The following is a 24,317-nucleotide window of genomic DNA, read 5'->3' as shown; positions in this document are numbered from 1 at the left end:
ATCGATGGTCATCAAATAGTGCATGGTATGCACGTCCATAGTAGTGACATATTTCCACGGGCAACATAGTTAAAAGCGCCTTCGAGATTCAAAATGTTTGCAGAGGCGGGGCTGAACCTGTTCGAAGTTTGACAGATTACAGTAGCACACGTGAGATAACTTCGTTTTTCAAGATAATGGATTGGTTAGAATTGGTCAGAGGGCGGTGATTTTTCACGATTTGAGCTATAACTAAGCACATAACCTGCTCCCGACCGGTTGCGAGCATAAGATACCATGGTGATACAGCGACGCTAAAACAAATCCACTTTCGTATGACAGCATACCCTGGCTTTGAGCGCAACATACCTCGCTAACCCACTAATCGAGATTCGTAGTATACCCCACTGGTGTGATGAAATGTATCTCAAATGAATCTTTATATTAATATCCCTATCACCAAGTAATGACTAATGAGGTGTTCAGTCTATCATGTGTGTATCAGCTATAGTCAGTGCTTGAAGTGGGCCGGAACGCAGCGGAACGCAGTTCCGGAACTTCTGTATTTTCGTCTTTTGAGTTCCGCCACTTTTTTCTGCGTTCCGGTAGCCTACTTACTGAAACTGATCCGACGCAGTGACAGTCACAGTGGCCCGAGAATAGACAACATCACAAGACCGATGAAAGACTACATTACCCACGAGCCACAACAGTGCCCTATCACAGTGTTTCTCAATCTACCGGGCCGCGAGAAGATCACCATCGGGCCGCCGGCAAACCCTCTCTGCCCTCTTCGAGACGCACCATGCGGCCGCGGCCGCACCCATTCTTCTCGGTCATATTGCTGCGCTAGAAGATCGCACCGAAATAACAGGCATATCACATGAAACTGCAGAACCTGACCTTTCCAATGGCATTAGCCGCTAGTTTCTATGATGAACGGTTCGCGAGATAATTAGCGTTGAAAAGTAGGCTACAGTTACCTACAAACATTTAGTTCTGCGTCATACCCATTCTTCTCTGTGAAATATCTGACGATTTCGTTACTGCCCTATGGCAAACTACATATCAAAATAATTTCAGGACCCAAAATAGCAATAGAAAGAACACTTACAGTCACACTTACCCACTTGTTCTGACTTTTGACCTAATCTCTGTTTTTGGCCAGTTATTGTTAATTAAATCAATGTAACAAGTACCTACAGCCTATTTCACAGTTTTCTTCTTCTGGGCCTTTAGCCCAAAGGTTTCTGGTTCTAGGGCCCTTAGCCCAGTCTATTGTTAGGCCTACAGGTGGCTATCAAACTGGTCTGGTTCGTGTTGTTTTAATGGTTTTCATATTCCATTTGTGAATTAGAAAAAAGTCAATTAGGCCTATAGGTTATTGCTTGAAAAAAATATTAAATTAAAAAAGTTTTTCAACCAACACCATCTAAAGACTTGATTTTTTTTCACCGCACAAATGTCAAATGTCGGAAAATTAGAGTTCCTGCACTTATTTTTTCCCACTTCAAGCACTGGCTATAGTTATGAAAGGATGTGTGTTGCAGGTTTTTACAGGTTTTAGGGGGAGATGGCTTAATTCATTTCTTTGTTCTCTTTTTTTCATTTCCAGGGTATAATCCTGCGGCTAAAGCAGCAAAATACGGTAGCGCTTTTCTATTCATTCTGAGCCGTCTCTGCATATTGAGAACGCTGTGGGTTTTTGTTGTTGTTGTTGTTGTTGTTGTTGTTGTTGTTGTTGTTGTTCTTTCCAGTTTTTTGAATGACACATGTTGCATTTGTAGGTGGTGCAGGGGGAGTTCCAGGTGGAGGCTATGGGGCTGGACCAGGCGCAGTACCAGGAGCCGGGGCAGGAGGTACTAAATAATGGGATTGTACAAATGTTTTTGTACAAAAAAACACAAGAATTTACTATCTTATACCTGTGTGATGAAATGTATCTAAAATGAATCCCTATCACCAAGTAATGACTAATGAGGTGTTCAGTCTATCACATGTGTATCAGTTATAGTTATGAAAGGATGTGTGTTGCAGGTTTTTACAGGTTTTAAGGCTTAATTCATGTCTTTGTTCTCTTTTTTCATTTCCAGGGTATAATCCTGCGGCGAAAGCAGCAAAATACGGTAGCGCTTTCTCTATTCATTCTGAGCCGTCTCTGCATATTGAGAACGCAGTGGGGTTTTTTTGTGTCTGGAATGACTCAATGCAAACTATTTGAATAGGTCTGGGTGGTGGTGCTGGTGGCGTGCCTGGTGGCTATGGCGTACCAGGTGCAGGCGCTTACCCAGGTGCTGGAACTTACCCAGGTGCTGGAACTTACCCAGGTGCTGGCTACGCAGGGCCAGGGGGTAAGTTAACATAATGAATCGCACCTCTAGTCTAGGCACAACAACCGAAAAAACTTAAAGAGACTGGAAACGGCTTTGGCATTTCAGCAGCTCTAATGACAGCCCCTTAGCAAGGAAACCTCTTAAGCTGCATCAACAAACAGGCCCATAGGCCGGCGTGAAGTGGATGCTGTGCTCTCTCACAGTCACTGAATTCAGCCCCCGTTGGCCAATGTGCAGCACATATGTGGATTATGATGTCAGGGTGTAACCTGCTCTGCCATGTATACACGTCCTTTCCAGTTCACGGAGGACACGGCCAAATGCAACTTAGTGCTAAATCAAAATGTCAGTGAAACTACTCTTGGCAAGTCGAGGCCAGCATTTCGAACTATAAATATTTTAATTTAAGAGGACAGGTCTTGAGCAATGTATGTTTGAAATGGTAGATCCTGGCTGGTAATGTCCTGTGGTAATTGCGCTTTATTCTTTGATATGTCACTGAGGGATGTTGGTGGTGTGTTCTGATGACTGACAGCACATTGGGGCTTTGCAGGCTATGGTGCAGGAGCGGGAGCCGGAGCTGGAGCAAAGCCTCCTAAGTATGGTATGACCACCCTCCTAAATAAATCACTCCAAGTCTCAAAAAAGCAGTCTTTGACCAAGATGTATCACTACCCCTATTCACAAGTCAACTATTCATAGTCATTTTAAGGTGCTTTTTGACAGACTTTTTTTTGAAAATCACGCTTTAATATATACAATTCAGAGCTATTAGTGTCTTAAGTCAGAACTCCTGTAAAACCTTCATCTGACATTGAGAGGTTTGGCTGCTGTTGACCGCGGCTGACATCCCTCAATCCACCAGTAGCACAATTTAACATGCTGTCCTGTGTATATCTCATTACCGCAAGTCACAATCTTGAACTGTCTTACTCTATGACATGGCCATCCTGTCCTCTCTACGGTGTGTGTGTGAGCTGTAAAGAGCCGCTGTGTGTGTGTGTGTGTGTGTGCCATAGGTGTGGCCGGAGGGGCAGGCGGGGCTGGAGGTGTCCCAGGCGCTGGAGGCGTGCCGGGGCTGGGCGGGGTGCCGGGAGCAGGGGCCGGAGGTCTGTCAGCAGCTCCTTATAAAGTCATTAAGTCCTCATTGCAACAAATGGAAAATCAAGCAGTGTGTTGTTGCAGGGCTTTTGTAGCAGACTGTTTTGAGTTACCTGTGTAAATAATAAGATAAATTGTGAAAGTGCCATGTCATATGGCCAACAACTTGGGGGTGGGGTGGGGTGGGGAGGTCTGGCTGCTCTACCGAATGATATAAATCTTTCAAAGTATGGTGGAATGCCCAGAGGAAATGATATGTGCTTAACTTGGGGCTGAAATGAAGCATTAACCTTTATATGGTATTGCATGTCATCAGTTGTCATCAACATTCTCATTCTCTACTAAGCTGGTGTCCTTGATATTGACAAGCAAAAGCATACAACACCAGTGTGTTCCGTAATGCAATCATGCCTGTTTGTTTCCCTTTAGGATATCCAGCTGGCGCTAAAGCTCTTAAATATGGTAAGCATTCCCTCCGTCTTTCCATTTGATAGGGAAATGTATCAATGTGATAGTGTAATGTATAAAAATACAATTTTTGTTTGATATTTTTGATCTGATTAGTTACACCATATCAAATAATTTACCTCACATTGGCTGTATAATGCAAAACAGACTCACCTACATAGAGCAAAGTGTCATTCATCATGTTGTGAATGCAATAAACTGTAAACTGTTTGGTTATAACATGAAATTATATATTGTATATTTGCCTGTATTCTGTAATTTACTTCAGATTTTTCATTTTTCCGGAATGGCTTATGTCCATGCAATGACAGTTTATATAACAGAGGGTGTATCCAGGCCGAATGTTCTGGCATCAAATCTTTGTGCGTGCTGGGCAAATATTTAGCCAACCGTTGACTGAAAATGTCATCGGCTGTTTCCAGCAAATTTCAAAGAATTTCAAATGATCCCGTTCAAATGATCCAATTCAAGGGCATTGTACCTAGCCATACCACAACACAACTCAACACAACACAGTTGCATAATTACAGCTTTGAATGTATCTTACCTTTGTCTTTCTGAAGAATTCAGGATTATATTAGCTGTAGTTGCTGTAAAAGAAACATAAATCAAAGCCCGGTATTTGATCCTGCTGAAAGATTGTTGATATTTTAACTCGAGAGGCAGTCACATACATCTCTCCCTTCAGTGCTCCTGAAGCAAAGATTTCCTTTGGCTGAAATGATGTATTGCTCGGCCCGAGCCCCTTGAGTAGGCCCCCTTGGCTGCATTCTACATGCACACAGGTGAAATTGGGAATATGGAGTCTCTGACATCGACAACGAGCACCTAAAACACAGTTTGTTGCACTGCCTAACATTGTTGTAAAAAGTCGGAGTATGACCCTTTTTGTCTGTTTTAGACAAATTGAGCACCCCCTTAGTACTACCCTTTGGTACCCAGTGAACATAAGCAAAATTACAACTCCTGCATTCCTTAAATGGCTTTAACAAAAAATGTGTTGGATCCAAATCAAGCACTGGCTCTTTAAGGGCTCCAGCGCCCTGCTGGAGAGTTCCACTGCGGGGCTGGACACGTGACGATCCTGCTCGCTTGTTTACAGGTCCAGGTGGTGCGGCCGGAGGGCTTGGGGGAGTGCCAGGAGGCGGCTACGGAGGTGAGCGAGGCGGAGGACGCTGCGCGAGCGGTCTAGGCTCCGCACGGCACGGCACACTGGCCTCGCATGGTTTGGTCCAGAGATGTTCTCGGCTCTTTACGGCCTGTGAAAATGTCTCAGGCCAACACACGGGAAATAGTTCAGTGGTGCTGATCCATCTGACTCACTCTCTGTAGTCTGCAGTGCCATGTAATCCATATCCACACAGCATGCGTCGTATTCTGCACTCTTGTCTGACTTGCAACTCATTTAGCAGTAAGCTTTGCATCAATTGCAAAGCATGCAAGCTGTTTTCATCAACAACATACCACATCATTTAGACGTGAAATTATCACGTGTGTGTATATGAGAAAATGATGTCCTTAGAAGAATATGATTCAAATATGATAACGTCTTTACTTCTGGAGTGTACGGAAGAAACCACTGAATATCTTGTGATTTCTCTTCCTGCAGTGCCAGGGGGAGGCTATGGGGTACCTGCAGGCGGCTATGGAGGTGAGTCAGGAAAGTCTTTGAAAGTATTTTCTGTTTGTTATGAAGCTGTTGCACACGAGAAGTATTTCAATGAGGTATAACGGTAATCACAAATGTCTTTATAGGTTATGGAGCTGGAGCTGGCGCTAAACCACCCAAATATGGCAAGTTTTTAATTTATATATTACATGTGTGTTTATATATATATATTATACATCTTGTAAGTATGAAGTTGCATTTATCCATTGGTTGAAATGTCTGTTCAAATATTGAATTAGTAGAAGATGTGTTTGCACTGCACTGGTACCCTTAAGTAGCCACATCATTGAAGGGTTTGTCTGTCATGTTCTCAATGGCGTCTCTGTGAAGGTGTGCAAGGTGGTGCTGGGACGGCCCCTGGAGCTGGAGGAGCAGGGACTGGGGTTGGAGCAGGAGTTGGAGCTGGAGGTAAACCAAACCATACCATACCATACCATACCATACCATACCATACCATACCATACCATACCATATCATACCATACCATACCATACCATACCATACCATACCATATCATACCATACCGTATCATACCATACCATACCATACCATATCATGTATAATATAAGTAATTCCAAAATGTTCTTTCACTAAATTGTAGGGCTTGCAGGAGCTAAGGCAGCCAAATACGGTGAGATACTTTGACTCTGTTTTTCAGTGTTTCTTAACATTAGAGCAGTTATTTTTTCCACAGTTACAGCTCTGTAGGCGTAAAGCAACATATAGCCTCCATATGCCCTGTAAAGCCTCTGCACTACAAGCCTTTGGCAAATCGTAATAGCTGAATAACCTCCACAGGCGTCGGTGCTGGAACTGGTGTAGGAGGAGCTGGACTGGGAGCAGGAACTGGACAAGTTCCAGGGGCTGGAGGTCAGTAGGTCCCTGTCATGGGAGGACATGTAACGTGCCTTCACACAGCATAACAGATCAGAATGGAGCTGTACTAGCACTGCTTACAGCGTAACTAATCTGTCGGTTGCTTTACAGGCTACCCAGGAGGCGTGAAACCACCAAAATATGGTAAGAATCCGTCAAGAATTTTAACAAGATCTGCGCACGGTTACCGACACATTGAACACATTACCTTTAAGATCCCCAGTGCTTTGCTTTACTGTGCCTTGTGTTGATTACTAATAAATAGCTGGCATATTTTGTTCAAAGGCGGTCCCGGAGGTGTGGTGGTGCCAGGTGCTGGTGCAGGAACAGGTACCGACTCAAGGGCATGTGTGGGGGGAACGGGGGCCAGGGCCTGCTGCAGGAGGTGATGGCAGAGGGGCGGAATTTAAGCCTCTCTGCTGGGCTCCTCATGATACGAGGCTAAACTCTGCCACACAGTGCAGTGGTGGGGGTACACAGGAACAGTGAGGGTCGCTGTATTTGGAGATGAGAAGAGGATGTAGTACAATCTTCATATCGTATGCACATGCAATGTTTCTTTTGGGGAGATTAGTATTTCAAAGTCTTGAGGGTTCATTGAGGGTGATCGTTATGCCTAACTAATAATCTACCCATTAGATGATTGCAAAAAATGACCAATTGAAAAAGAGGAGTTGTGTGGATTGTTATTGCCTGTACTAGATATGACATCAGTTTCCAATGTTCACAGGATATCTGGGTGGGAAAGCTCCTAAATATGGTACGAGAGATCCCACCTTTTCCCTTACGCCTGCAGCCTAAGCAGATGCTTTGCTGCATGCAACCGAGCAATTTTACTGAAGCAAAAATGGACACACAAACAAAGCAGTATGGCAGCTTTCAGCAGCATGTTTCTGCTTTGAGAGATTTCCAAGAGTTTGCTCAAATATTTCCAAAACAAAATCATTTTCTGTGTATGTGCCAAACACAAAGAGAAACAACAAAAAAAAGAAAGACAATGATGGATTTCTTTGATCATTTAAAACCAATCATCCCTTGCTCAGGCCAAGTTTGAATGTTAAAGTTGAGAAGTGTATTATTGCTTATTTGGCGAAGTGGCATTAAATGCATTAATGCTTTGCAGGTGTGCCAGCAGGGGCTGGGGTGACGGGCACAGGCGTCCCAGGTGCTACGGCTGGCACAGGTCTGGGCCTCTTCCCTGGAGGTACTGGAGTGCCACCAATCCCTGGAAAGGCCTGTAAGTGCTATATATCCTATACAGTACTGTATGTCTCGGAATTAGCCAAGCATGGAATAGTAAAGTGTTTTTTAGAAAACTTAATGTTCAACATATGGTATGATGCAATCGTAAAATACAGCATCCTTGGTGGAATGTAATAGTATTCTCTCTCTTTCTCTCTCTCTCTCTCTCTCTCTCTCTCTCTCTCTTTCCATTGAATAAACAAACGGTAGCACATTATTTGAAGGGGTCTACATAAGGGTGACGTGTCATTTGGTTTTTGGAATGTCAAAATCGAATGACACCTTATGACAACAGTCATAAACATCTATAATGTGTCATTGATGTGCATGACATGTGTCATGTCATTCTTATGTCACCCTTACTGTATGTAGACCCCTTCAAATAAAGACAAGTGCTACCAAACAGACAAACAAATTGTAGCACACAGTTGCCTTTGAATATGTCTAAAATGATCAATGAAAGTCCACATCCACCTAGACATAAAGGCACACAAGCGCAGCGACACTGTAGTCTAATGCCAATACTCTTTTATTTTGTAACAAAAGCAAAGGACCCAACTCTACTGCCCGGAGGAGCCACTGTGCCAGGTACAGTCCCCCTCTCCATCAGAGCAGCTACTGGCTGACGTACCTCCATATCGTAACTATTATTTTACAAAATGATATATGAAAAATATACAGTCTAGAGCATTCTAAATGGAACCCTGTGTAATATAATCTGCAAGGTTAACTATCACAGGTCATCCTCAGAAAGAATGTCTGTCCACTTGCTTATTGGGAGTTGTCTGATGAATGTGTTGACGTGTGACAGTCATGCAGTAGGTTTATTCAGGTGCGCACCTGGACGAAGGCCCAGAGACCTTTAAAAGGCTTGTCTGCCGCGCCGGCCGGACATCTGGATTTGAATGGCCCAAATGGAAGCAGGCTTGAGCGTCTTTATGGCTTTCACTGCTGCTGTGTGTCTAATGATGCTGAGCCGCAGACTCCCGGGAGACAGCAGCTACCTGTCCCTCCAATCATCATCTCAGTTACCCCTCAAATACCCCTACTTTTGCCCCCCCCACCCCCACCCCTACCCCTACCTCCGGACATCTTGGATCCAGAAAGTTAAAGTACTGCCATGTATTCTTTCTACCTGTGCACTTAGCACAGGAGATATCGCTTATTATGTGATCTACCTGGCTGGAATTCAGCTGGAAGCTTTACTAAATGGTTGGATCAAATACTTAGCAGGACTTTTACTTTCTGAACCCGGGATCCCGCCTCTACCTCTTCCTCTTCCTCTTCCTCTACCTCTACCTCTACCTCTTCCTCTTCCTCTTCCTCTACCTCTACCTCTACCTCTTCCTCTTCCTCTACCTCTTCCTCTTCCTCTACCTCTTCCTTTTCCTCTTCCTCTACCTCTACCTCTACCTCTTCCTCTACCTCTAACCCTCTCCCTACATCTGCCTCTGCCCCTTTCCCTACCCCTACCTTTACCCCTACCCTCCAATTGCTAGCTTGCCATATATTTCTGCTGCCCTTCCTTACCGAATTCTGACGAAGGTGGTCAATAGTGTTTGTAGCTTATACTTCTCTCTGCTAATGCTTAGTCATCTGTGTGGCCCAGCCCAACCAAGAGCTGTTTGCCTGTGTGCTGCGTCTCTTTGTCAACTGCAAAGGATGACCCTGCTGGAAACCCTGTTGTTTTTTGGCAGGACCAACGGCTAATGGCACAACGAGCCAGGTCCCAGGACCCAGTAAGATTTATTGTGTTGCATGCATGTGTTGTCAGTTCCTCTGTGTTCCCACATTTGCCGTAGAGCTAAAGCTAAAGACGCTAAACTAAATGTCCTCTCATTTGATCTTTCCAAACTAACCACGATGCTTGCCTCTTTGCCAAAGCAATGCTCTCTGCTTTATTGTTTAGGTGGTAGCCTGAATCGGTCATAATTCATAAATCTTTCTGAGTGGACATTCATTGTTGATGTGTACCTATGCATCATGTGGAAAATATTGGCATGTAGTAAAATATTGTACAAGGAAACTGAATATACACTAGTTTTGTCTAATACTCCGTAGTAAGACTGTCTGTATATGTGGTGGATATGTCATTTCACACAGGACATGCACACCAAGTATGTTGTTAAAATACTGCTGACACAGGTCTTTCTTTCTCAAGGTGCTGGAACAGGCCTACAACCTGGAGGTATGTCACCATCCTCTTCATATTCCATGTGTAGCTAATTATCTGTGGTGAATCAGAAATAACTGTTCCTTTTTCCACACAGTAGGCGCAGGTGTGATCCAACCAAGTGGTGAGCTCACATTCTTTCTTTACAGCATGCATGTAAGTCTGACACATTCTTGTGTATATGTGAATGCTTACTCTCTGTCTCATTATTTCCAGCTGGGACGGGTGTTGGTAATTATCACACTTTCCTCTCATACACAAAATGGTTCTTTTTGTTGTTGTCAATAAAATGTCACATTAATCTCCCTCTACACCTCAACAGTGGGAGCTGGAGTGCCATCTGGTGGTAAGACTTGAAAATGCATGGACAGTGACAGTTTTAAATGCATATTTTAACATACATATGACTTTGCACACCGGTTTGTCCGTTTGCCTAATGTGTGTCTTCTTCAGTTTTTATACCTTATTGCTAATTATACATCTTCATTTGCACTGCACTTATTACCTCCAGACTTGCATTCTTCAAAAAGTGCAGGGAGCTCTTCTTTGCGTTCTCAGGACTTGTTTGTACTAACTGTCCAAAATGTCCAAACTAATCCTTGTAAAAGGCCATTTAAGTATGCTGCGCCCTAGGCTTGGAATCAGTCGTAAAAACATTTGAATATGAAAGAGTAGTTTTCATTACACACTTCTTAGAATGGCCTACAGTAGATGTAGATGTTTTGAATGTTGTTGAATTTTCTTCTTTCTTTTTTTTTGTCTTGGTCTGCAACTTTGTGTAACTGTCTCCCATTATAAATGTCACATGTTTGTCTTTGTAATGGTGCCACATTGTATACCTGATTCAGTGAAGAAAATAAAATAATAATAATAATAATAATGATTTAACATTTACTTTGCAGGCCAACCTCAAGGTGAGTGTCAAATGTTGTTTCCATCAGTCAGTGGCTCACACCTTTATTTTGTTTCATTTACTCTTTTGCAAGACAAAAGAAAGAATGTATCTATTTTCCATTAACTCTTAAGTCCATGCAACCCACTTATAGAGGATTGTCGTTATATGTTAATGTGATTCTCTGAATGCATTGCTAAGTAACTTTTTTTATTGTGTTTTGTTTGATCTAGTGGCAACAGGAGTCCAGCCTGGTAAGTATTACAGAGCCATCTGCTTTATAGAAATATGAAAAATTAGTAATGAATGCAGTCCTTAGTCTGGCCACAAGATGGCAGTCCTGCAATTATTATCAGAGCCTATCATGGCACTAACCAAGGTGTTTTCATACATAGGTGTCAAAGGCCCAAAACCTGCAACTGGAGGAGGTGAGAACCAAATTGCAGAGCAAATCATTTGCTATCTTAAGTACACTGTAGGCCCAATGATAGCAAGACACTGTGTGTGTGGTTTGTTCAGATGGGCCTTGTCCACTTTCCAGTTGTTGTTGTTGTTATCATGGCTCATTGAAAGAGATGTAGTGAGCACAACTGGCATTAGTACAAAATATTGTTAACTTATTTATTGCAGCTTTCAGGATTTTATAAGCATTAAGTGGTTAATAATATTTCACTGTGAATCATGACATGATAGCCTAAACTACAGTCTTCTCTGTTTAATAATGAACACTCACTTTAGCTGTTGTTATAGGATCCATAAATGTTGCAATACTGCCTTTTACAGATGATGATTTAAGAGATGAGGTTTCTACATAAATCCATAAATCAGTATCTCCCTCTTTGTGTCCCCATTTGGTGTCTGCATGCAACTGCTCCCAGACAGCTGTGACCCCGCTAAAGCATGTCTAAATCTAAACATATGGTATATTTGCTGGTGGATGGATGGATGGATGGATGGATGGATTAGAATGTCACTTACCCAAAAACACATCAATTTATCTCACATGTGCACGGGACATTTCTCTGCCCAATTTCTGATGTAACTGTCAGATTTCCGCAGTGCTGACAGGCTGTGGAGGCCGCAGAGGGGGGGGGGGGGGGGGGGGGGGGTGTGCAGCATATCAGTCTGCTGTCGGATGTTGGCACAGAAATTAGAATACTGTACATTCAGAACATGTCTTTAGTTATCCACCACTGGGCTAACTGACAATGTTCTTGTTATCCTTATTTCAGCAGATATTTTCATATAGAAGCCTTTGAAGAAATACTTTTATCTGTTTACATGACCGTTACATGACTGCGCTGGTACAACAAACAGCTATGTCACAATTAAGCATAATATATTGTTATTCCACTGAAACGCTTTGTTCCTTTCCCCCCATATCCCATTGAGCAATACTTTATTTCACAAGACCTGGCCTGCAATGACTAGACAGAAGGAGGATAGTGTTAAAGACGTAAGGCTGGACCCCTGAGCTGGTCAATGGGCAGTGTGTGTGTGTGTGTGTGTGTGTGTGTGTGTGTGTGTGTGTGTGTGTGTGTGTGTGTGTGTGTGTGTGTGTGTGTGTGTGTGTGTGTGTGTGTGTGTGTGTGTGTGTGTGTGTGTGTGTGTGTGTGTGTGTGTGTGTGTGTGTGTGTGTGTGTGTGTGTGTGTGGTGCTGACTCATCTCCCCTCTGGATCTCCTCCAGTGGGTCCCTACAGTCCTGCAGCTGGAACTGGAGTCCTTCCTGGCGCCAAGCCTCTTAAAGGTGCACTATGAGATCCTTTTTGACGTCACTTCTGTTAACGTTCCATAAACACCAAAACAAAACAAACGCAAGGTGCGCAGGATTTTAGAATGTTCCTTGTGGAGTCGGAATACATTGTTGCAAATCCGACATCAGCGTTCTATGCTTCCCCCTTCTGTCGGACTGACTGTCAGCTGAGTTATAGCCAGCCTCTGTAACTTGCTAACTTTAAGACCGTTCATTTGGATAACAACGAGATACACTTACTCACGTAACCTTCGGCTGTAGGATAGATTATCGAAACACATTCTGCGCAAACATTTCGTTTTCCATGAACTTGTTCCATTAAGTCTAAGTAGTCAAGCTTTTTAAAACACTGCTAGCTGGTATAAAACGAGTGGAAAAGCCAGGCCACAGGCAGCCCTAGGCAAACATACCAATGATTTCCATGCAAACTGAAAATTGGACGAGGAGTTGTGATTAATCCGTTTACGGTTAGCGATTACAGTGGCACCTGGAAATTATGCATTCATTCATGTCACGGGCAGACATTTTTTGGGGTGTGTGAGGTCTCTGTTAAACAATTTCCCCCCTCTTAATCCCCCATCAATACCAGTGGCCTAGGTCTAGTGAGGGAAATTAGCTTTATTTGTTAAAATATGACGAGGAGGATCCCAACGAATTTCCTTCCACAACATCGGAAATCCTTAAATAACAGTCTGATAGTCTATGGCGCTGCCATATAAACATGCCTTAAACTTCGTCAAACTATTTTATGTCCCGACTCGACTGTATGTGGCCTCGACACTTTGCGCACAGTAGGCCTAGAGATAATGAAAGGGAGCGATGAGCGACATCTTTACCCTACTGTCAATGAACGACACAGCACAGCAGCCAGTTATGAAAAAGACGGATACCGTAAGACCAAGTTAACTATAAGGATACGCTAGGCTGTCGTGGTTAGTAGGCTAGGCTGTGTCAATGTTGCAGTTGAGAGAAATAAGAGAATATGGGCTACAATGAACCTATTCTCTCAAGTCAGGCGACAACGAAAGATACTGTAGGTAGGCTACAATATGATGCAATCGGATCGTTCTTAAATTAAGCTATGGCATAGGCTTCTTGCAAACGACCGCTACAGGCATCAAGCTTGTGTTTTTTTGTGCCTTCACAGACTGCACAACAAGCTTTCACTGGAGGCAGCATATGCGGCGTGTTTTACGATTATGATTATGATCACTGCTTCTTCATTACTCACAACACCTGTTCGGTCCTGTTCTGGACTCCCGTATGAAAAGTAGGCATATAGTGGTTGTCGTAGGCTACCATGTTACTTGACTTAGCCTACATTATAGGCTAGTGATTGGTAATGCGCCAGTGGCCGTAAACAAAACTTAGCCTACGGATAGAAAATAAGAAAAAAGATGATAATATAACGTAGCTAAGTTAGTTTGCCTGCTAGCTATCTTAACAGAATCTCCCAATGGGAATTGATGTGATCTATTCACCAGCGCATTTATGCCTACATTATCTGACTAAGTAGCCTAAAGGCCTAGGCTATTACCTCCTTATTCAGTGGAAAGTTGAAAAATAATAAATCGTGCCTTTCACACGGCCAGATCTTGCAGTTCATTACCGTGTAAACAAAAAAAAACAGCTGACAACGGCAAAAATAGCTGTTTAGGTGTTATGATTGAACTGTGTCTGAAATGTTGCGCTGTGCTTACCACAGTGGCGCGCCTGACGTCGAACTCAGAGCTTCATTCTTTTGACGTAATAACTGATCAATCTGGCTCTGTTCTAGAATCTTTGGTTTGTTATTGTTTTGGTGCACATCCTGTGCCCCTATTGTTGTTAACGTTTGTTTTGAGGATCACAGCCCCTGTGTTGTCTTTTGATATCGGGTTTTTTCACATCGTATTCAGTGGACAGACAGCAAGCTGATCAAGGGGAGAAACATACGATTTGAGATACAAATGAAATCTCGCTAAAATCAAGCAGGATCTCATAGTGCACCTTTAAGCAACCAGGTACAAGCCTCTCAGACTGCACTCATTAGCCTACCGTACCGTACAAGTGCATAGCCCTGCAGCGTGGTAGTGCTCCAAGTGCAAGAGGCCTAACCCTGTCGTTTTTGATATCAAAGTCTTTTGTGTATGATAATGTATAACATTTCAACTTGTGATGTGCAATGGATGGGGAAGTTATTCTGATCGTATTGTGTGTTATGTTCATTTTTCTAGCGCTTGGAACTGGCACAGGAGGTGGACCCGTCCCTGGAACATTAGGTAATGTTTTGTTGCCATAAATTATTATTTATAAAGACTGCCACTGATGTGAACCTATACTTCCCTAAGAAATCCCAGCTCTTTTTAATGCAAATGTTTGGTCAGATTATGAATGAATATGATGACAGATATGAAACTTGTTGACAGGATCTGGCAGTTAATGTTGATATCTAGGCAGCACTATGTCATGAGGCTGGTATGTTTTTTTGTAACGGCTTCCAGCAAGTTTTAGCATGTGCCGTAAAACCGGCCGTGATTTTCTCAGGACCGTGTGCTCTGGTCTGATAACCATCAGGTATGCAGTCTGTAAACTCAAAACCCTCAGCTCAAATGACTCTAACGACATCGTAATTGCTTCGTGTTTTAGGTGTGAATCAATTTGGCGCTGGCCAAGGCGGCGGTAAACCACCGAAACCAGGTACAGTGTCAGTCTCCCCCCCTTCTGCTGTGCCCACACCGGTTGAACATTTCCACCCACATGGCAACGTTCGGCCTCATTTGTCGTGGGATAAGGGCCAGCTGTGGCAGGGCGGTCATGGCAGATTCGGCAGCGGCATCCACATCCACAGCTATTACTTCACCAGTTAGATCACTGGGCAATAAAACTTAAAAGTCAGGAAATAGCAGACCCGCTGCTCCCCAAGGAGACAGATAACCGTTAGGGGGCTCAATTTTGGTAACGGATTTTAGGATGCCAGCCGTTTGTAGATAGAACAATGCCTTGGAGAAATTTCCAGCATATTTTGAGTAGGAAAAAAACCCCTCGCTGCCTTGCAGTGTGTGAGAGGGGCAACATTAGCTTTGCATTCTAGTACAGGCTATCAGTGGAGAACTGCTTATTCCACACAATGCTACAGTGTTTCTTTTAATCCAACTTTCCATGTACTGTTACTCTACTCCCATTCAGGCTATGGCTCTTTGGGAGCAGGATACCCACAACAAGGTGATATGTCATGACTCACGAGTCATATTTGAATTTCAAACCTAAGCAGTAAAGCAGTTCGTACTGTGTGTCCCACCCTGTGACCTGTACTCATTTCCATAACGTGGCCTACATCTACTGTAGCTACACCAAGGCCTACTGTCATCAATTTGCTGCGTTATTCACCAGAGCCACTTCTGTCACCCACTTATTCTTGTGGCCTGACGGAACAGAGCTGAAACTTAAGGATCTAGACAGGGCGTTTAGAGTTCTCAGTGGGGTGCTTCCTTAATAATGCCGTTTGGGATTTCCGGCCGTCGTCTCGGCCCGCTGACAGCTGCGTTATCGTGGCGACCCAGCGGCGAGCCGGCCCCTCCCGTCTCCCGGGGTGACAGACATGTAATGCTTTCAGCGGTAATCCCGCTCTCTTTCTCTCTCTCTCTCTCTCTCTCTCTCTCTCTCTCTCTCTCTCTCTCTCTCTTTCTCTCTCTATCTCACTGTTGGCAGAGCTCTTTGGTGTCAGTGCCTCGCGCAATTTTTTTTTTTTTTTTTCCACGTCACTCCAGATTATCTTTGGAAGGATGCAAATGAGGGCTAGATTGTAGGAGTTTATGCCCATGTGGAAGTCACATAGCAGATTACTTGGTTCATATTGCACATCCCATGCTCTGCTTGATTCATCACGCCAGCGTCTAATCAATGCTTCTCTTATCACAGGTGGCGTACCACAGGTGCCCGGAGGAGGTTATGGAGGCTATCCACAAGCCTACCCAGGTAAAACCCAGATTGTAACATTCGTCAATGTTGTAGTGACGTTTTTGGATCAGTGTAATGTCGTCCATCCATTTCCCCATGATTAGTTCATGCCTGGTGATTATGAGAGCCATGTTGTCCCCGGGTGATTCAATCTAGCATGTAGAATTGGGGCCCATGACACCAATTTCATCCACCGCCCTCCAGCCTGGCTCATGTCACCCATTCTGAGACAGCGTGGTGGGAAGCCAAGTTCCCAGAGGCTGAGTGCGGGTGCCATAGATCACTGACCGAAGTGCAGGGAAAAAAGGCAAAAAACAGGAAAAGACCATTTGCGATATAAATTTATAAAGAGGGTAGGTCACTGCAGATCCCCTTGGTCTTCCCCATGGCTCTCTCTTAACTGTGCAATCACTCAGTCTCTAGAATGAAAGTGTGTGTGTGTGTGTGTGTGTGTGTGTGTGTGTGTGTGTGTATCTGAGCTTTTGGTGACTCTCCTTTGTTTTGGAGCAGGCAAAGGACTATATCCAAATTGTAGGCAGACAGGTAAAGTGGTTTGAAAGCTATACCCAGGAGAAAGAGAGAGAGAAAGAGAGCAGTGGCACAGTTCTATCAATCCTTAATTAAATAAACGTAGCTATTGGGGGCTCTTGAGAAATCCCCTGAAGTTTCTGTTTAAATTCAGAGAGAGGTAATTATTGTGCCGGCCTAATAATTACTAATTAATAGCTATAATTGGCTACCAATCAGAACACCTGACAATACCACATCATACATACTGTACATTGGCCTGCAAGATTCATAATATAGAATATCTTTCAATATAATGTGTGCTATAAATGTAACCCTTTTGAGCATGGTGTTACTTTGGATGCCAATGGATTTGTAAATAAGAAATTCTATTACTCCATATTTCTCTATTTTTCTCTCTCTCTCTCCAGTGGTCACGTGTCTGGCTATCAGACACAGTTCTGACTAGCAAGATGTCATACATGCCCCTAATATGATGTCATACATGCCCCTAATATGATGTCATACTTGCCCCTAATATGACCAAGTCATGTATGACTATTAAGTACTCGCAGTCACACCTCAGCTTTTGCCATTAGGTAGAAATATATTATATTATAATATATTAATAGTATAGTATATAATAGTATTTATTATGCGGCTCTTCTGTATGTTGCAGAAAGTTCCATCAACACGAATGGGCCTTCGTAAGGTTCAAAGGTCTGATAATTCCTCATAATGACTGCTGCAAAATGGCCGCTTTGTGTGAGGGTCCTGTTTGCCTTTTTGATACTGACTGGTGGACAATACATTATCCCTTATGTTACAGTATAGTGTACTTTTTTTGACATTATGATAATTCCCCATACTTGAAGATAATGAAATTCATAGGGTTTCTTCATACCTGGATACTCCTACACAATCTAAACCACAAATTCTTTATGTATTTTCACATCATTCACATGTGATATTACTGTAATGCCATGTCCTAATAAGATCTGGGCGAGCGACTGTCTTGTATGTCTACACTGAATTCATTAAATATGCCCTTCTATTGCATCATAGATCTCATTCAAAATAGCATAGCAATGTGAGCGACAGAAAGAAAATAGAAATGGGGTGTCCAACAAACATTCACTCAAAATGCTGTGTTGATGCAGTCAGGACAATTGAAAATAATGCAATTAAACAAAATGTTATCACTAATGATTGCTCGCATCACATCCTGTTCGGACATACTATAGTGTAAGGAAATTAACACACTAAGGGAATTCATGGAAACTGGACTCTGCTTTTGTGAAGCCCTCAGCTGTGAGTCTCAGTTGTGTTTGTAAAGAGGTGAAAGGTCAGTGTGCTTGCTTGCAGATATCATGCAAATTTAGTTTGCATGTTACCCAACATCAGTGCAAATACCCAGCACAGTGTATTCCTCTGCTCAGGGGCACATACAGTATGCTGTAACTTCCCATAGAGCTGCAAACGCTTTACGTTGACTAACAAGTGGAAAGTTTATTGAAAAGTAAACGTAGTGAGCTACAGTATGACATTTAAATTTAAAAGCATTGAACTATAAAATTAATCAGACTGGTACTGAGTATGTGTTCAGTACCAATCTACTTATCAACATGGCCATTCATGCTAACCTGGGAACAGGATCCACAATGTTCCTTAAATGCCATCAATGTCATGAATTGATGATGATTATATGTGTTTCTTTTTTTAGGATATGGAGCTGGACAGTTGCCACAACAAGGTACTGATTTATTCTGTTGTTACTGGTGAGAATGAATGTAGCGACAATGCTTTACAAATTATGAACAAAGCATTAATTAATAGCTTACAAATATGTATTCCATCATAGAAATGTGCTTGGGTTTCATATTAACCATCATCAGTGCAAACATCCAGGACAATGTATGTTCAGCATCAATCTTCTTATCAACATGGCCATTCATGCTAATCTGGGAACAGGATCCATAATGTTCCTAAAATGCAAACGTATTGTGTGTTTTTTTTTCCATCCACATGATATACTGTACATTGATGATGATTATATGCGTTTCTTGTTTTAGGATATGGAGCTGGACAGCCACAGCAAGGTACGGATTTATTCTGTTTTTTACTGATGAGAATTAATGTAGGGACAGTGCAAGGTGGGAAGGTATTGAATGTGAAAAGTAATGAGCAATAAAACTCATCAGATTTGTGCTGAACGTATGTTGCTTATCAACATGGTCATGCATGCGAATCAGGGAACAGGATCCACAGGGTTATTTTTAAAATGTAAATGCTGTTTCCCTTTTCCTCAAGAATACACATTGACATATAAATGTATGTGTTTCCTTTTTAGGATATGGTGGACTGTCGCCACAGCAAGGTGCTGTTTTATTCTGTTGTTTCAAATAATGCAAATCATTTTTAGCCATAGTCTAAACAAGGTTGCATTCAGGAAAATATTTTTATCTTAGTCTTTCCATACAGACTCAGACATGCATTACCTTGGAAATGCTACATTTATCCTCTGCTACCAGACCCATAATATTACAGGAACATTACTGGAACAGTACTGCCCAACAGACTGTATTTACTGACATAGCATCCTTAGTATTAAATTCAATATTTTCTATGAAGTGTACTTTTGGACTGCATGGTTTTGGCTGAAGGCACATCATTTGGAACAGCACAAGAGGAGGAACATATGTTTCATTTAATTAACAAATCTTTTCCACTAACAGGCCTTACGGTGCTTCACCATGGTTATATTAAGAGCAACCTTTTGTATGCCCATGACTTAGTTCATTCCCCTTCATGCTGCTGTTGTATGTCTAACATTCAAGCCATGGCTATATTTTAATGAATGTTTCCCTTTCACTTCACAGCTAAAGCAGCCAAGTATGGAATTCAAGGATTCTATGGTGCTGGCTACAGAGGTTTGTCTCAACATTTTGGCATCAACCGTGCGTCTTAAAGAACATCTTAATATCATAGCAACTGTCATAACAACTTAAAAACAGCGCACACACACAAACACCCACACACACACAAAGCACAATGAATACTTTTCTCAGACTCAGGTATTAAGCCGTTTTATTTTGCCCTCAGGTGGAGCTGGGTGCCAAGGCAAATACTGTGGTCGGAGGAGAAAGTGAACGATGTCTTGAGATGTGAACTGACCTCAAGAAACAATGGTGCTACTGCATGATCTTCTAGAATGTACATTTGATATGCAGAAAAGATAAAAACAAAAGTCCCGTTAAATGTACAAAAGTCGCATACAGTAGGAAATATTTTTCTATACCCACAAACCCATGATGTTGCACATTTGACAAGTTGTTGACAAGCACCACATCAACATTTTTTCCTTTGTGGCACACAACTGTTTTTTGTTTGTTTGTTTCTGTTTTTTTTTTTAAATAATATTTAATGTTTGCTCCACTAGTGCAGTTTTAAGGCTTTTACCTTTGACACTTTGGAATTCTGTATTTGAGCATTCACTAGCACCTTTGCAAATCTTATGACCAGGCCCAAAGCTTTATTGTTATTTTCAGACCTAAATTCCAGACATACCACAGAGGTAGTGTAAGGTGTGTGTGTGTGTGTGTGTGTGTGTGTGTGTGTGTGTGTGTGTGTGTGTGTGTGTGTGTGTGTGTGTGTGTGTGTGTGTGTGTGTGTGTGTGTGTCTGTGTCTGTGTCTGTGTCTGTGTCTGTGTCTGTGTCTGTGTCTGTGTCTGTGTCTGTGTGCCTGTGTGTCTGTGTGTCTGTGTCTCTGTCTGTGTGTATGTGTATGTATGTCTGTGTGTGTGTCTCTCTCTGTGTGTGTGTGTGTGTGTGTGTGTGTGTGTGTGTGTGTGTGTGTGTGTGTGTGTGTGTGTGTGTGTGTGTGTGTGTGCAAAGCTTTCCAAACAAACGTTAAGGCTACTTTGTGTGAAACAGCACAGAACAACCTCCCATTGTAATATCCATGGAAGCTGTGTCCTCAAGGTGAAATCCACATTTCAGACATGCCAAAGTGATGAGGTCTGAGGCCTGTCAAACTGCTGGTAGATAGCCTCTTTGTTTAGAACTGTACTTGGCTCAATATTATCTGTGACAAGCTGCTATTTTGGCCCTGGTACAGTTGATAGTGAATGGCAGCGTTGTTTTCCAATAAAAGTAGTCACCTAGCTTGTCATAGTCTTTTTATCATCAACTCTAGCCACGGCAACTTTAAGCCTCTTTATATTAGATTCACTGCCTTGTCAACTTTATGTTAGCATGAAGAGCTCGTCCAGCTCTGATTATGTTCAATAGATATGAGTAGTGATTGAGCATTGAACACAACATGCAAATCATCCCTCTCAAGGAACTGGTGCTCTCCTGTTGTGTGGCTTTGTGCCAATGTGCCACAAAAAAAAACAGAATACCTGTTCACACAACAATCTTCTTGGATGTATACCATGTATGAATGATTTACTAATAGGCTTTAAAAATACACAACAATTGTGATTCCCCACTATTGGGGGAGAGGTGCTTATGTCGCTCGACCTAGAATGTTTCATTTAAGTCATTTAATATTCAAACATAATTTTGTTTTTATATATTTTATGTAAACAACGTGTTATTAGGCAACCATTGCATTTGTTTTTTCACCATGTTGAACTTGACTCAAAAAGATAGAACACAAAATTCAGTAACAATCTTGTTTTACTTTAGCTTTCAGTAGTTCATGCATATAGTCACTGTGGAGAATTATACTGTACAACTTTTTTATTAAGTGTGATTTTGTGTGTTTGTTTTGCCCCCTTAAATATTGTGATCATGTGACGTTATGTGTATCTTACTTTTCTGTGTTGAGATTCGCCTATTAATCATATGTCATGTTGTTCAAAGGTAATTTCCCACATTGGCGGGTGGGATGACTGTTGTTAGACCCAAACTGAAATGAGCTTTAGTTTTTTATGCCCAGTGCTGTATCTATTTGAACTGCCTGTGAGCCCCTAGCAGTCGACCCTTCCCACTGTGCCGTGGAATTTACATTTTTATTTAATGGGAGTGGTGGAGGCATTGCACTTTTTCCACGACGCACATCTGACTAGTTCCCGGAAATTCCGGCATTTAAACTGCTTCATAAACAATTAAATACAAATAAAAATATTAAAATACTATCACTGTGTCATTTCCTTTAATTTTTCTCTACACTCAAAACCCATAGGCACTGTGAAAATGGTTACATCTAACCGTATCTGCCGGTTACAATCTCGTGTCGTCTGTCATCGCGGTGGCGTGCATGTCTTTGAGAAATGAGAATGCATTGCGCATCTAGCGTGCTGCGCATTCAAATACTTTCCAGGGCTTGTGTTCTGTTGGCCAACCCGTAGTCTCATCTTTTCCAACCTGACTGCCTGACTTGATTTGAACCATCTTCCTCCTTCTCCGGTAGGCGCCGCACACAGTTAGCCGAGTAGGTCTCGGTTAGGGGTGCGGAGTAGTGGCGGAGACTACGGAGGGTGGATTTCTGTATCTCTTTGGCAAGCTCTTGCAGAGCTCCCGGTCGAAGGGTGAATGAGGTTGATGCTTCTCTGTTGTACCTGGAAGGACGAACGCATGGGAGAGGAGGAAGGTGAGCCAAGACCTTATGTCCACTGTCCAGTGCAATCGTAAAGGACGATTCTATAGCGGCTTTATAACGTTCCGTAGGCTACTTGCGACTGGGGGGGATGAGCTGAGTAGCCGCGTATTCTTTACATGCAGCGAAGTGATGCTGATGAGTTTTCAGACCGACACGATGTTGTTTTAAAGCAGTTTGTGGAAAAATAATAGGTGACGCAAAACAGTAGCGAGAATATGAAGAGGGTATGATTTTTATCCAGCTCTGCAGCATCGTAATAGTTGTGGGCTATTAGGATGGGATGGGATCTACTGGGGATTTTTTTTTTATATGCGTAGGATGTTTCTGGAGGCTAAATCATACATTTCAGATTTCGATTGTGTAGGATATAAACTCACAACTCAGCTCACATCTTGAGGATAGCGTAACGTGTCAGCGGTGTTAGTAAACATAAATGAGATTCCAGCCCCACCAGCACCAAAACTCGGTCATCTGTGCCTCTCGTGCACTTTAGTGCATGCTGTTTACATCTCTGATATAACAGTTAGTCATAGAGTGTTTGCCAACATCTCAAGGCCTCATAAAGGCCTATGATGGTTTCATTTTAATTCATGGTAACGTCATTAACAATGAATCTGGAATATGTGTTATTGGCATTAAACTGGGACTATCGAATCGAATTATTGGTACCCAACACGAACAGACACGAAACCATACGATGGCCGGTAGCCTAGGCTACTCCTTTGGCTGTGACAGTGTGAAGTTGAAGCATCGTGCAGTCACTGTCAAGGACCATGAAGTGCGTGTGCGAGTGCACGTCAGACTAGCTTACTGCTGTACAGTAGCCTATTCGTACATGCTGTTGGCATAGGCTACTCTGGGGATGACCGTTTTTGATGGAATAGCTGCTTAGGCACTGAACACGACTGGTCTTCAGGGGCAGCTAGCGCATCATTTTTTAGTCCGGGCTGACAGAAGGGATGGCAGAGGGAATAGCATCCTGTCACATCCGATTCAGCCTAATGAGCTCAAATGAGATTTCTCTCAGACAGTGATCTTGCATCTGAATTGTGAAACTGGCTTAATTATATAAAGCGCATCAAGGTAAACAAAACAGTAGGCTATCACAAAACAAATATCCTATCATTAGCTGTGCACTGGCATATCAGGAGTCGTGCCAATTAACCTACTGGTGCCAGCAGTTTCAAAGCATGTATTCTAAAAGTTTTTGTGCATTTCTTCATGTTGTAGGAGATACACAGAAACGGTTTTGAATCAAAGCGAAGGTCTCTGTCAAACAAAAGCTTTACCTTTAACCGACTTTATATGGATTAAATTGTCAAAATGATTGATTCAACCAGTTTGGCAGGGTTTTCCTGGTGGCCAACCTTATGCAAGCTGTGATGGAAACCATCGCCATGACCATCGCCATCCTTTCTTGGGATTAATAGTCTGCTGGCATATTCACGCCAACCTGTCCTTTGTGGCATACTCCACATTTCACACAATTATACTTCTGCAAAGTTAAAGTTTCAAGTTAAAGCAACATTTTCTTTGACCTTAAACATGTGGATAAGGCTGCTAAAATTGGCTTCTTTTATTGTTCAGCAGTGAAGCCAGAGAGTAAGCTGGTGGCAGCTCTCAGTTCACAGCTCGCACAATAGTGCTGTTCTGTAGCTGGTTATGAGAGCAAAATGGCCAAATGAGGTCCTCCAGTAATCCCACTAATTCTAGGCATTTTCCTGTAATCTAAAATGAGACTGATGACCTTGCGGTTATAGATAAGGGTGGAGTATG

General features: G+C 42.5%; 3 protein-coding genes and 1 long non-coding RNA gene across 4 annotated transcripts in view; all 4 read left to right on the top strand.

The window, feature by feature from the left end:
* The window catches only part of LOC134099727 (elastin-like), a 55,041-nt gene extending 44,565 nt beyond the window's left edge, over window positions 1–10,476 (top strand). Inside the window, exons 45-64 of the mRNA XM_062552714.1 lie at window positions 2,205–2,330; window positions 2,866–2,916; window positions 3,332–3,421; window positions 3,843–3,875; window positions 4,984–5,037; window positions 5,491–5,532; window positions 5,637–5,675; window positions 5,881–5,958; window positions 6,152–6,181; window positions 6,349–6,420; window positions 6,538–6,570; window positions 6,712–6,756; window positions 7,157–7,186; window positions 7,550–7,663; window positions 8,215–8,256; window positions 9,366–9,407; window positions 9,830–9,856; window positions 9,939–9,965; window positions 10,058–10,072; window positions 10,164–10,476. Coding sequence (XP_062408698.1) covers window positions 2,205–2,330; window positions 2,866–2,916; window positions 3,332–3,421; window positions 3,843–3,875; window positions 4,984–5,037; window positions 5,491–5,532; window positions 5,637–5,675; window positions 5,881–5,958; window positions 6,152–6,181; window positions 6,349–6,420; window positions 6,538–6,570; window positions 6,712–6,756; window positions 7,157–7,186; window positions 7,550–7,663; window positions 8,215–8,256; window positions 9,366–9,407; window positions 9,830–9,856; window positions 9,939–9,965; window positions 10,058–10,072; window positions 10,164–10,198 — 1,025 coding nt within the window. The 3' untranslated portion in view covers window positions 10,199–10,476. The remainder of the gene's footprint in view (window positions 1–2,204; window positions 2,331–2,865; window positions 2,917–3,331; window positions 3,422–3,842; window positions 3,876–4,983; window positions 5,038–5,490; window positions 5,533–5,636; window positions 5,676–5,880; window positions 5,959–6,151; window positions 6,182–6,348; window positions 6,421–6,537; window positions 6,571–6,711; window positions 6,757–7,156; window positions 7,187–7,549; window positions 7,664–8,214; window positions 8,257–9,365; window positions 9,408–9,829; window positions 9,857–9,938; window positions 9,966–10,057; window positions 10,073–10,163) is intronic.
* Window positions 10,477–10,693: 217 nt separating this feature from the next.
* LOC134099726 (uncharacterized) lies at window positions 10,694–12,481 on the top strand. The gene is made up of 4 exons (XR_009941150.1): window positions 10,694–10,755; window positions 10,967–10,987; window positions 11,129–11,161; window positions 12,422–12,481. It is a non-coding gene; the product is annotated as an uncharacterized LOC134099726 (long non-coding RNA).
* Window positions 12,482–13,293: 812 nt separating this feature from the next.
* Window positions 13,294–22,077, top strand: LOC134100070 (uncharacterized). The gene is made up of 10 exons (XM_062553117.1): window positions 13,294–13,378; window positions 14,704–14,748; window positions 15,116–15,166; window positions 15,656–15,691; window positions 16,388–16,444; window positions 18,657–18,686; window positions 19,006–19,032; window positions 19,284–19,310; window positions 19,813–19,863; window positions 20,036–22,077. Exons 1-10 carry the CDS (start codon window positions 13,294–13,296, stop codon window positions 20,080–20,082), a joined length of 456 nt encoding a protein of 151 aa, XP_062409101.1. The 3' UTR covers window positions 20,083–22,077.
* Window positions 22,078–22,439: 362 nt separating this feature from the next.
* Window positions 22,440–24,317, top strand: part of limk1a (LIM domain kinase 1a) — a 46,694-nt gene continuing 44,816 nt past the window's right edge. Inside the window, exon 1 of the mRNA XM_062552154.1 lies at window positions 22,440–22,532. Within this exon, the coding sequence (XP_062408138.1) occupies window positions 22,475–22,532 (58 nt within the window). The 5' untranslated portion in view covers window positions 22,440–22,474. The remainder of the gene's footprint in view (window positions 22,533–24,317) is intronic.

The sequence above is a fragment of the Sardina pilchardus genome, chromosome 13 (assembly GCF_963854185.1).
Source record: "Sardina pilchardus chromosome 13, fSarPil1.1, whole genome shotgun sequence".
NCBI classification, from domain to species: Eukaryota; Metazoa; Chordata; class Actinopteri; order Clupeiformes; family Clupeidae; genus Sardina; species Sardina pilchardus.
This window is presented reverse-complemented; position numbering and strand designations above follow the sequence as displayed.

Excerpts from the sequence above, each read along its gene's own strand:
- LOC134100070 (XM_062553117.1), top strand. The coding sequence starts at position 13,294 with ATGAAAGGGAGCGATGAGCGACATCTTTACCCTACTGTCAATGAACGA. Across the intron at positions 16,445-18,656 it reads CTATCCACAAGCCTACCCAG|GATATGGAGCTGGACAGTTG; the intron begins GTAAAACCCAGA and ends TTCTTTTTTTAG. Across the intron at positions 19,864-20,035 it reads CTATGGTGCTGGCTACAGAG|GTGGAGCTGGGTGCCAAGGC; the intron begins GTTTGTCTCAAC and ends TTTTGCCCTCAG.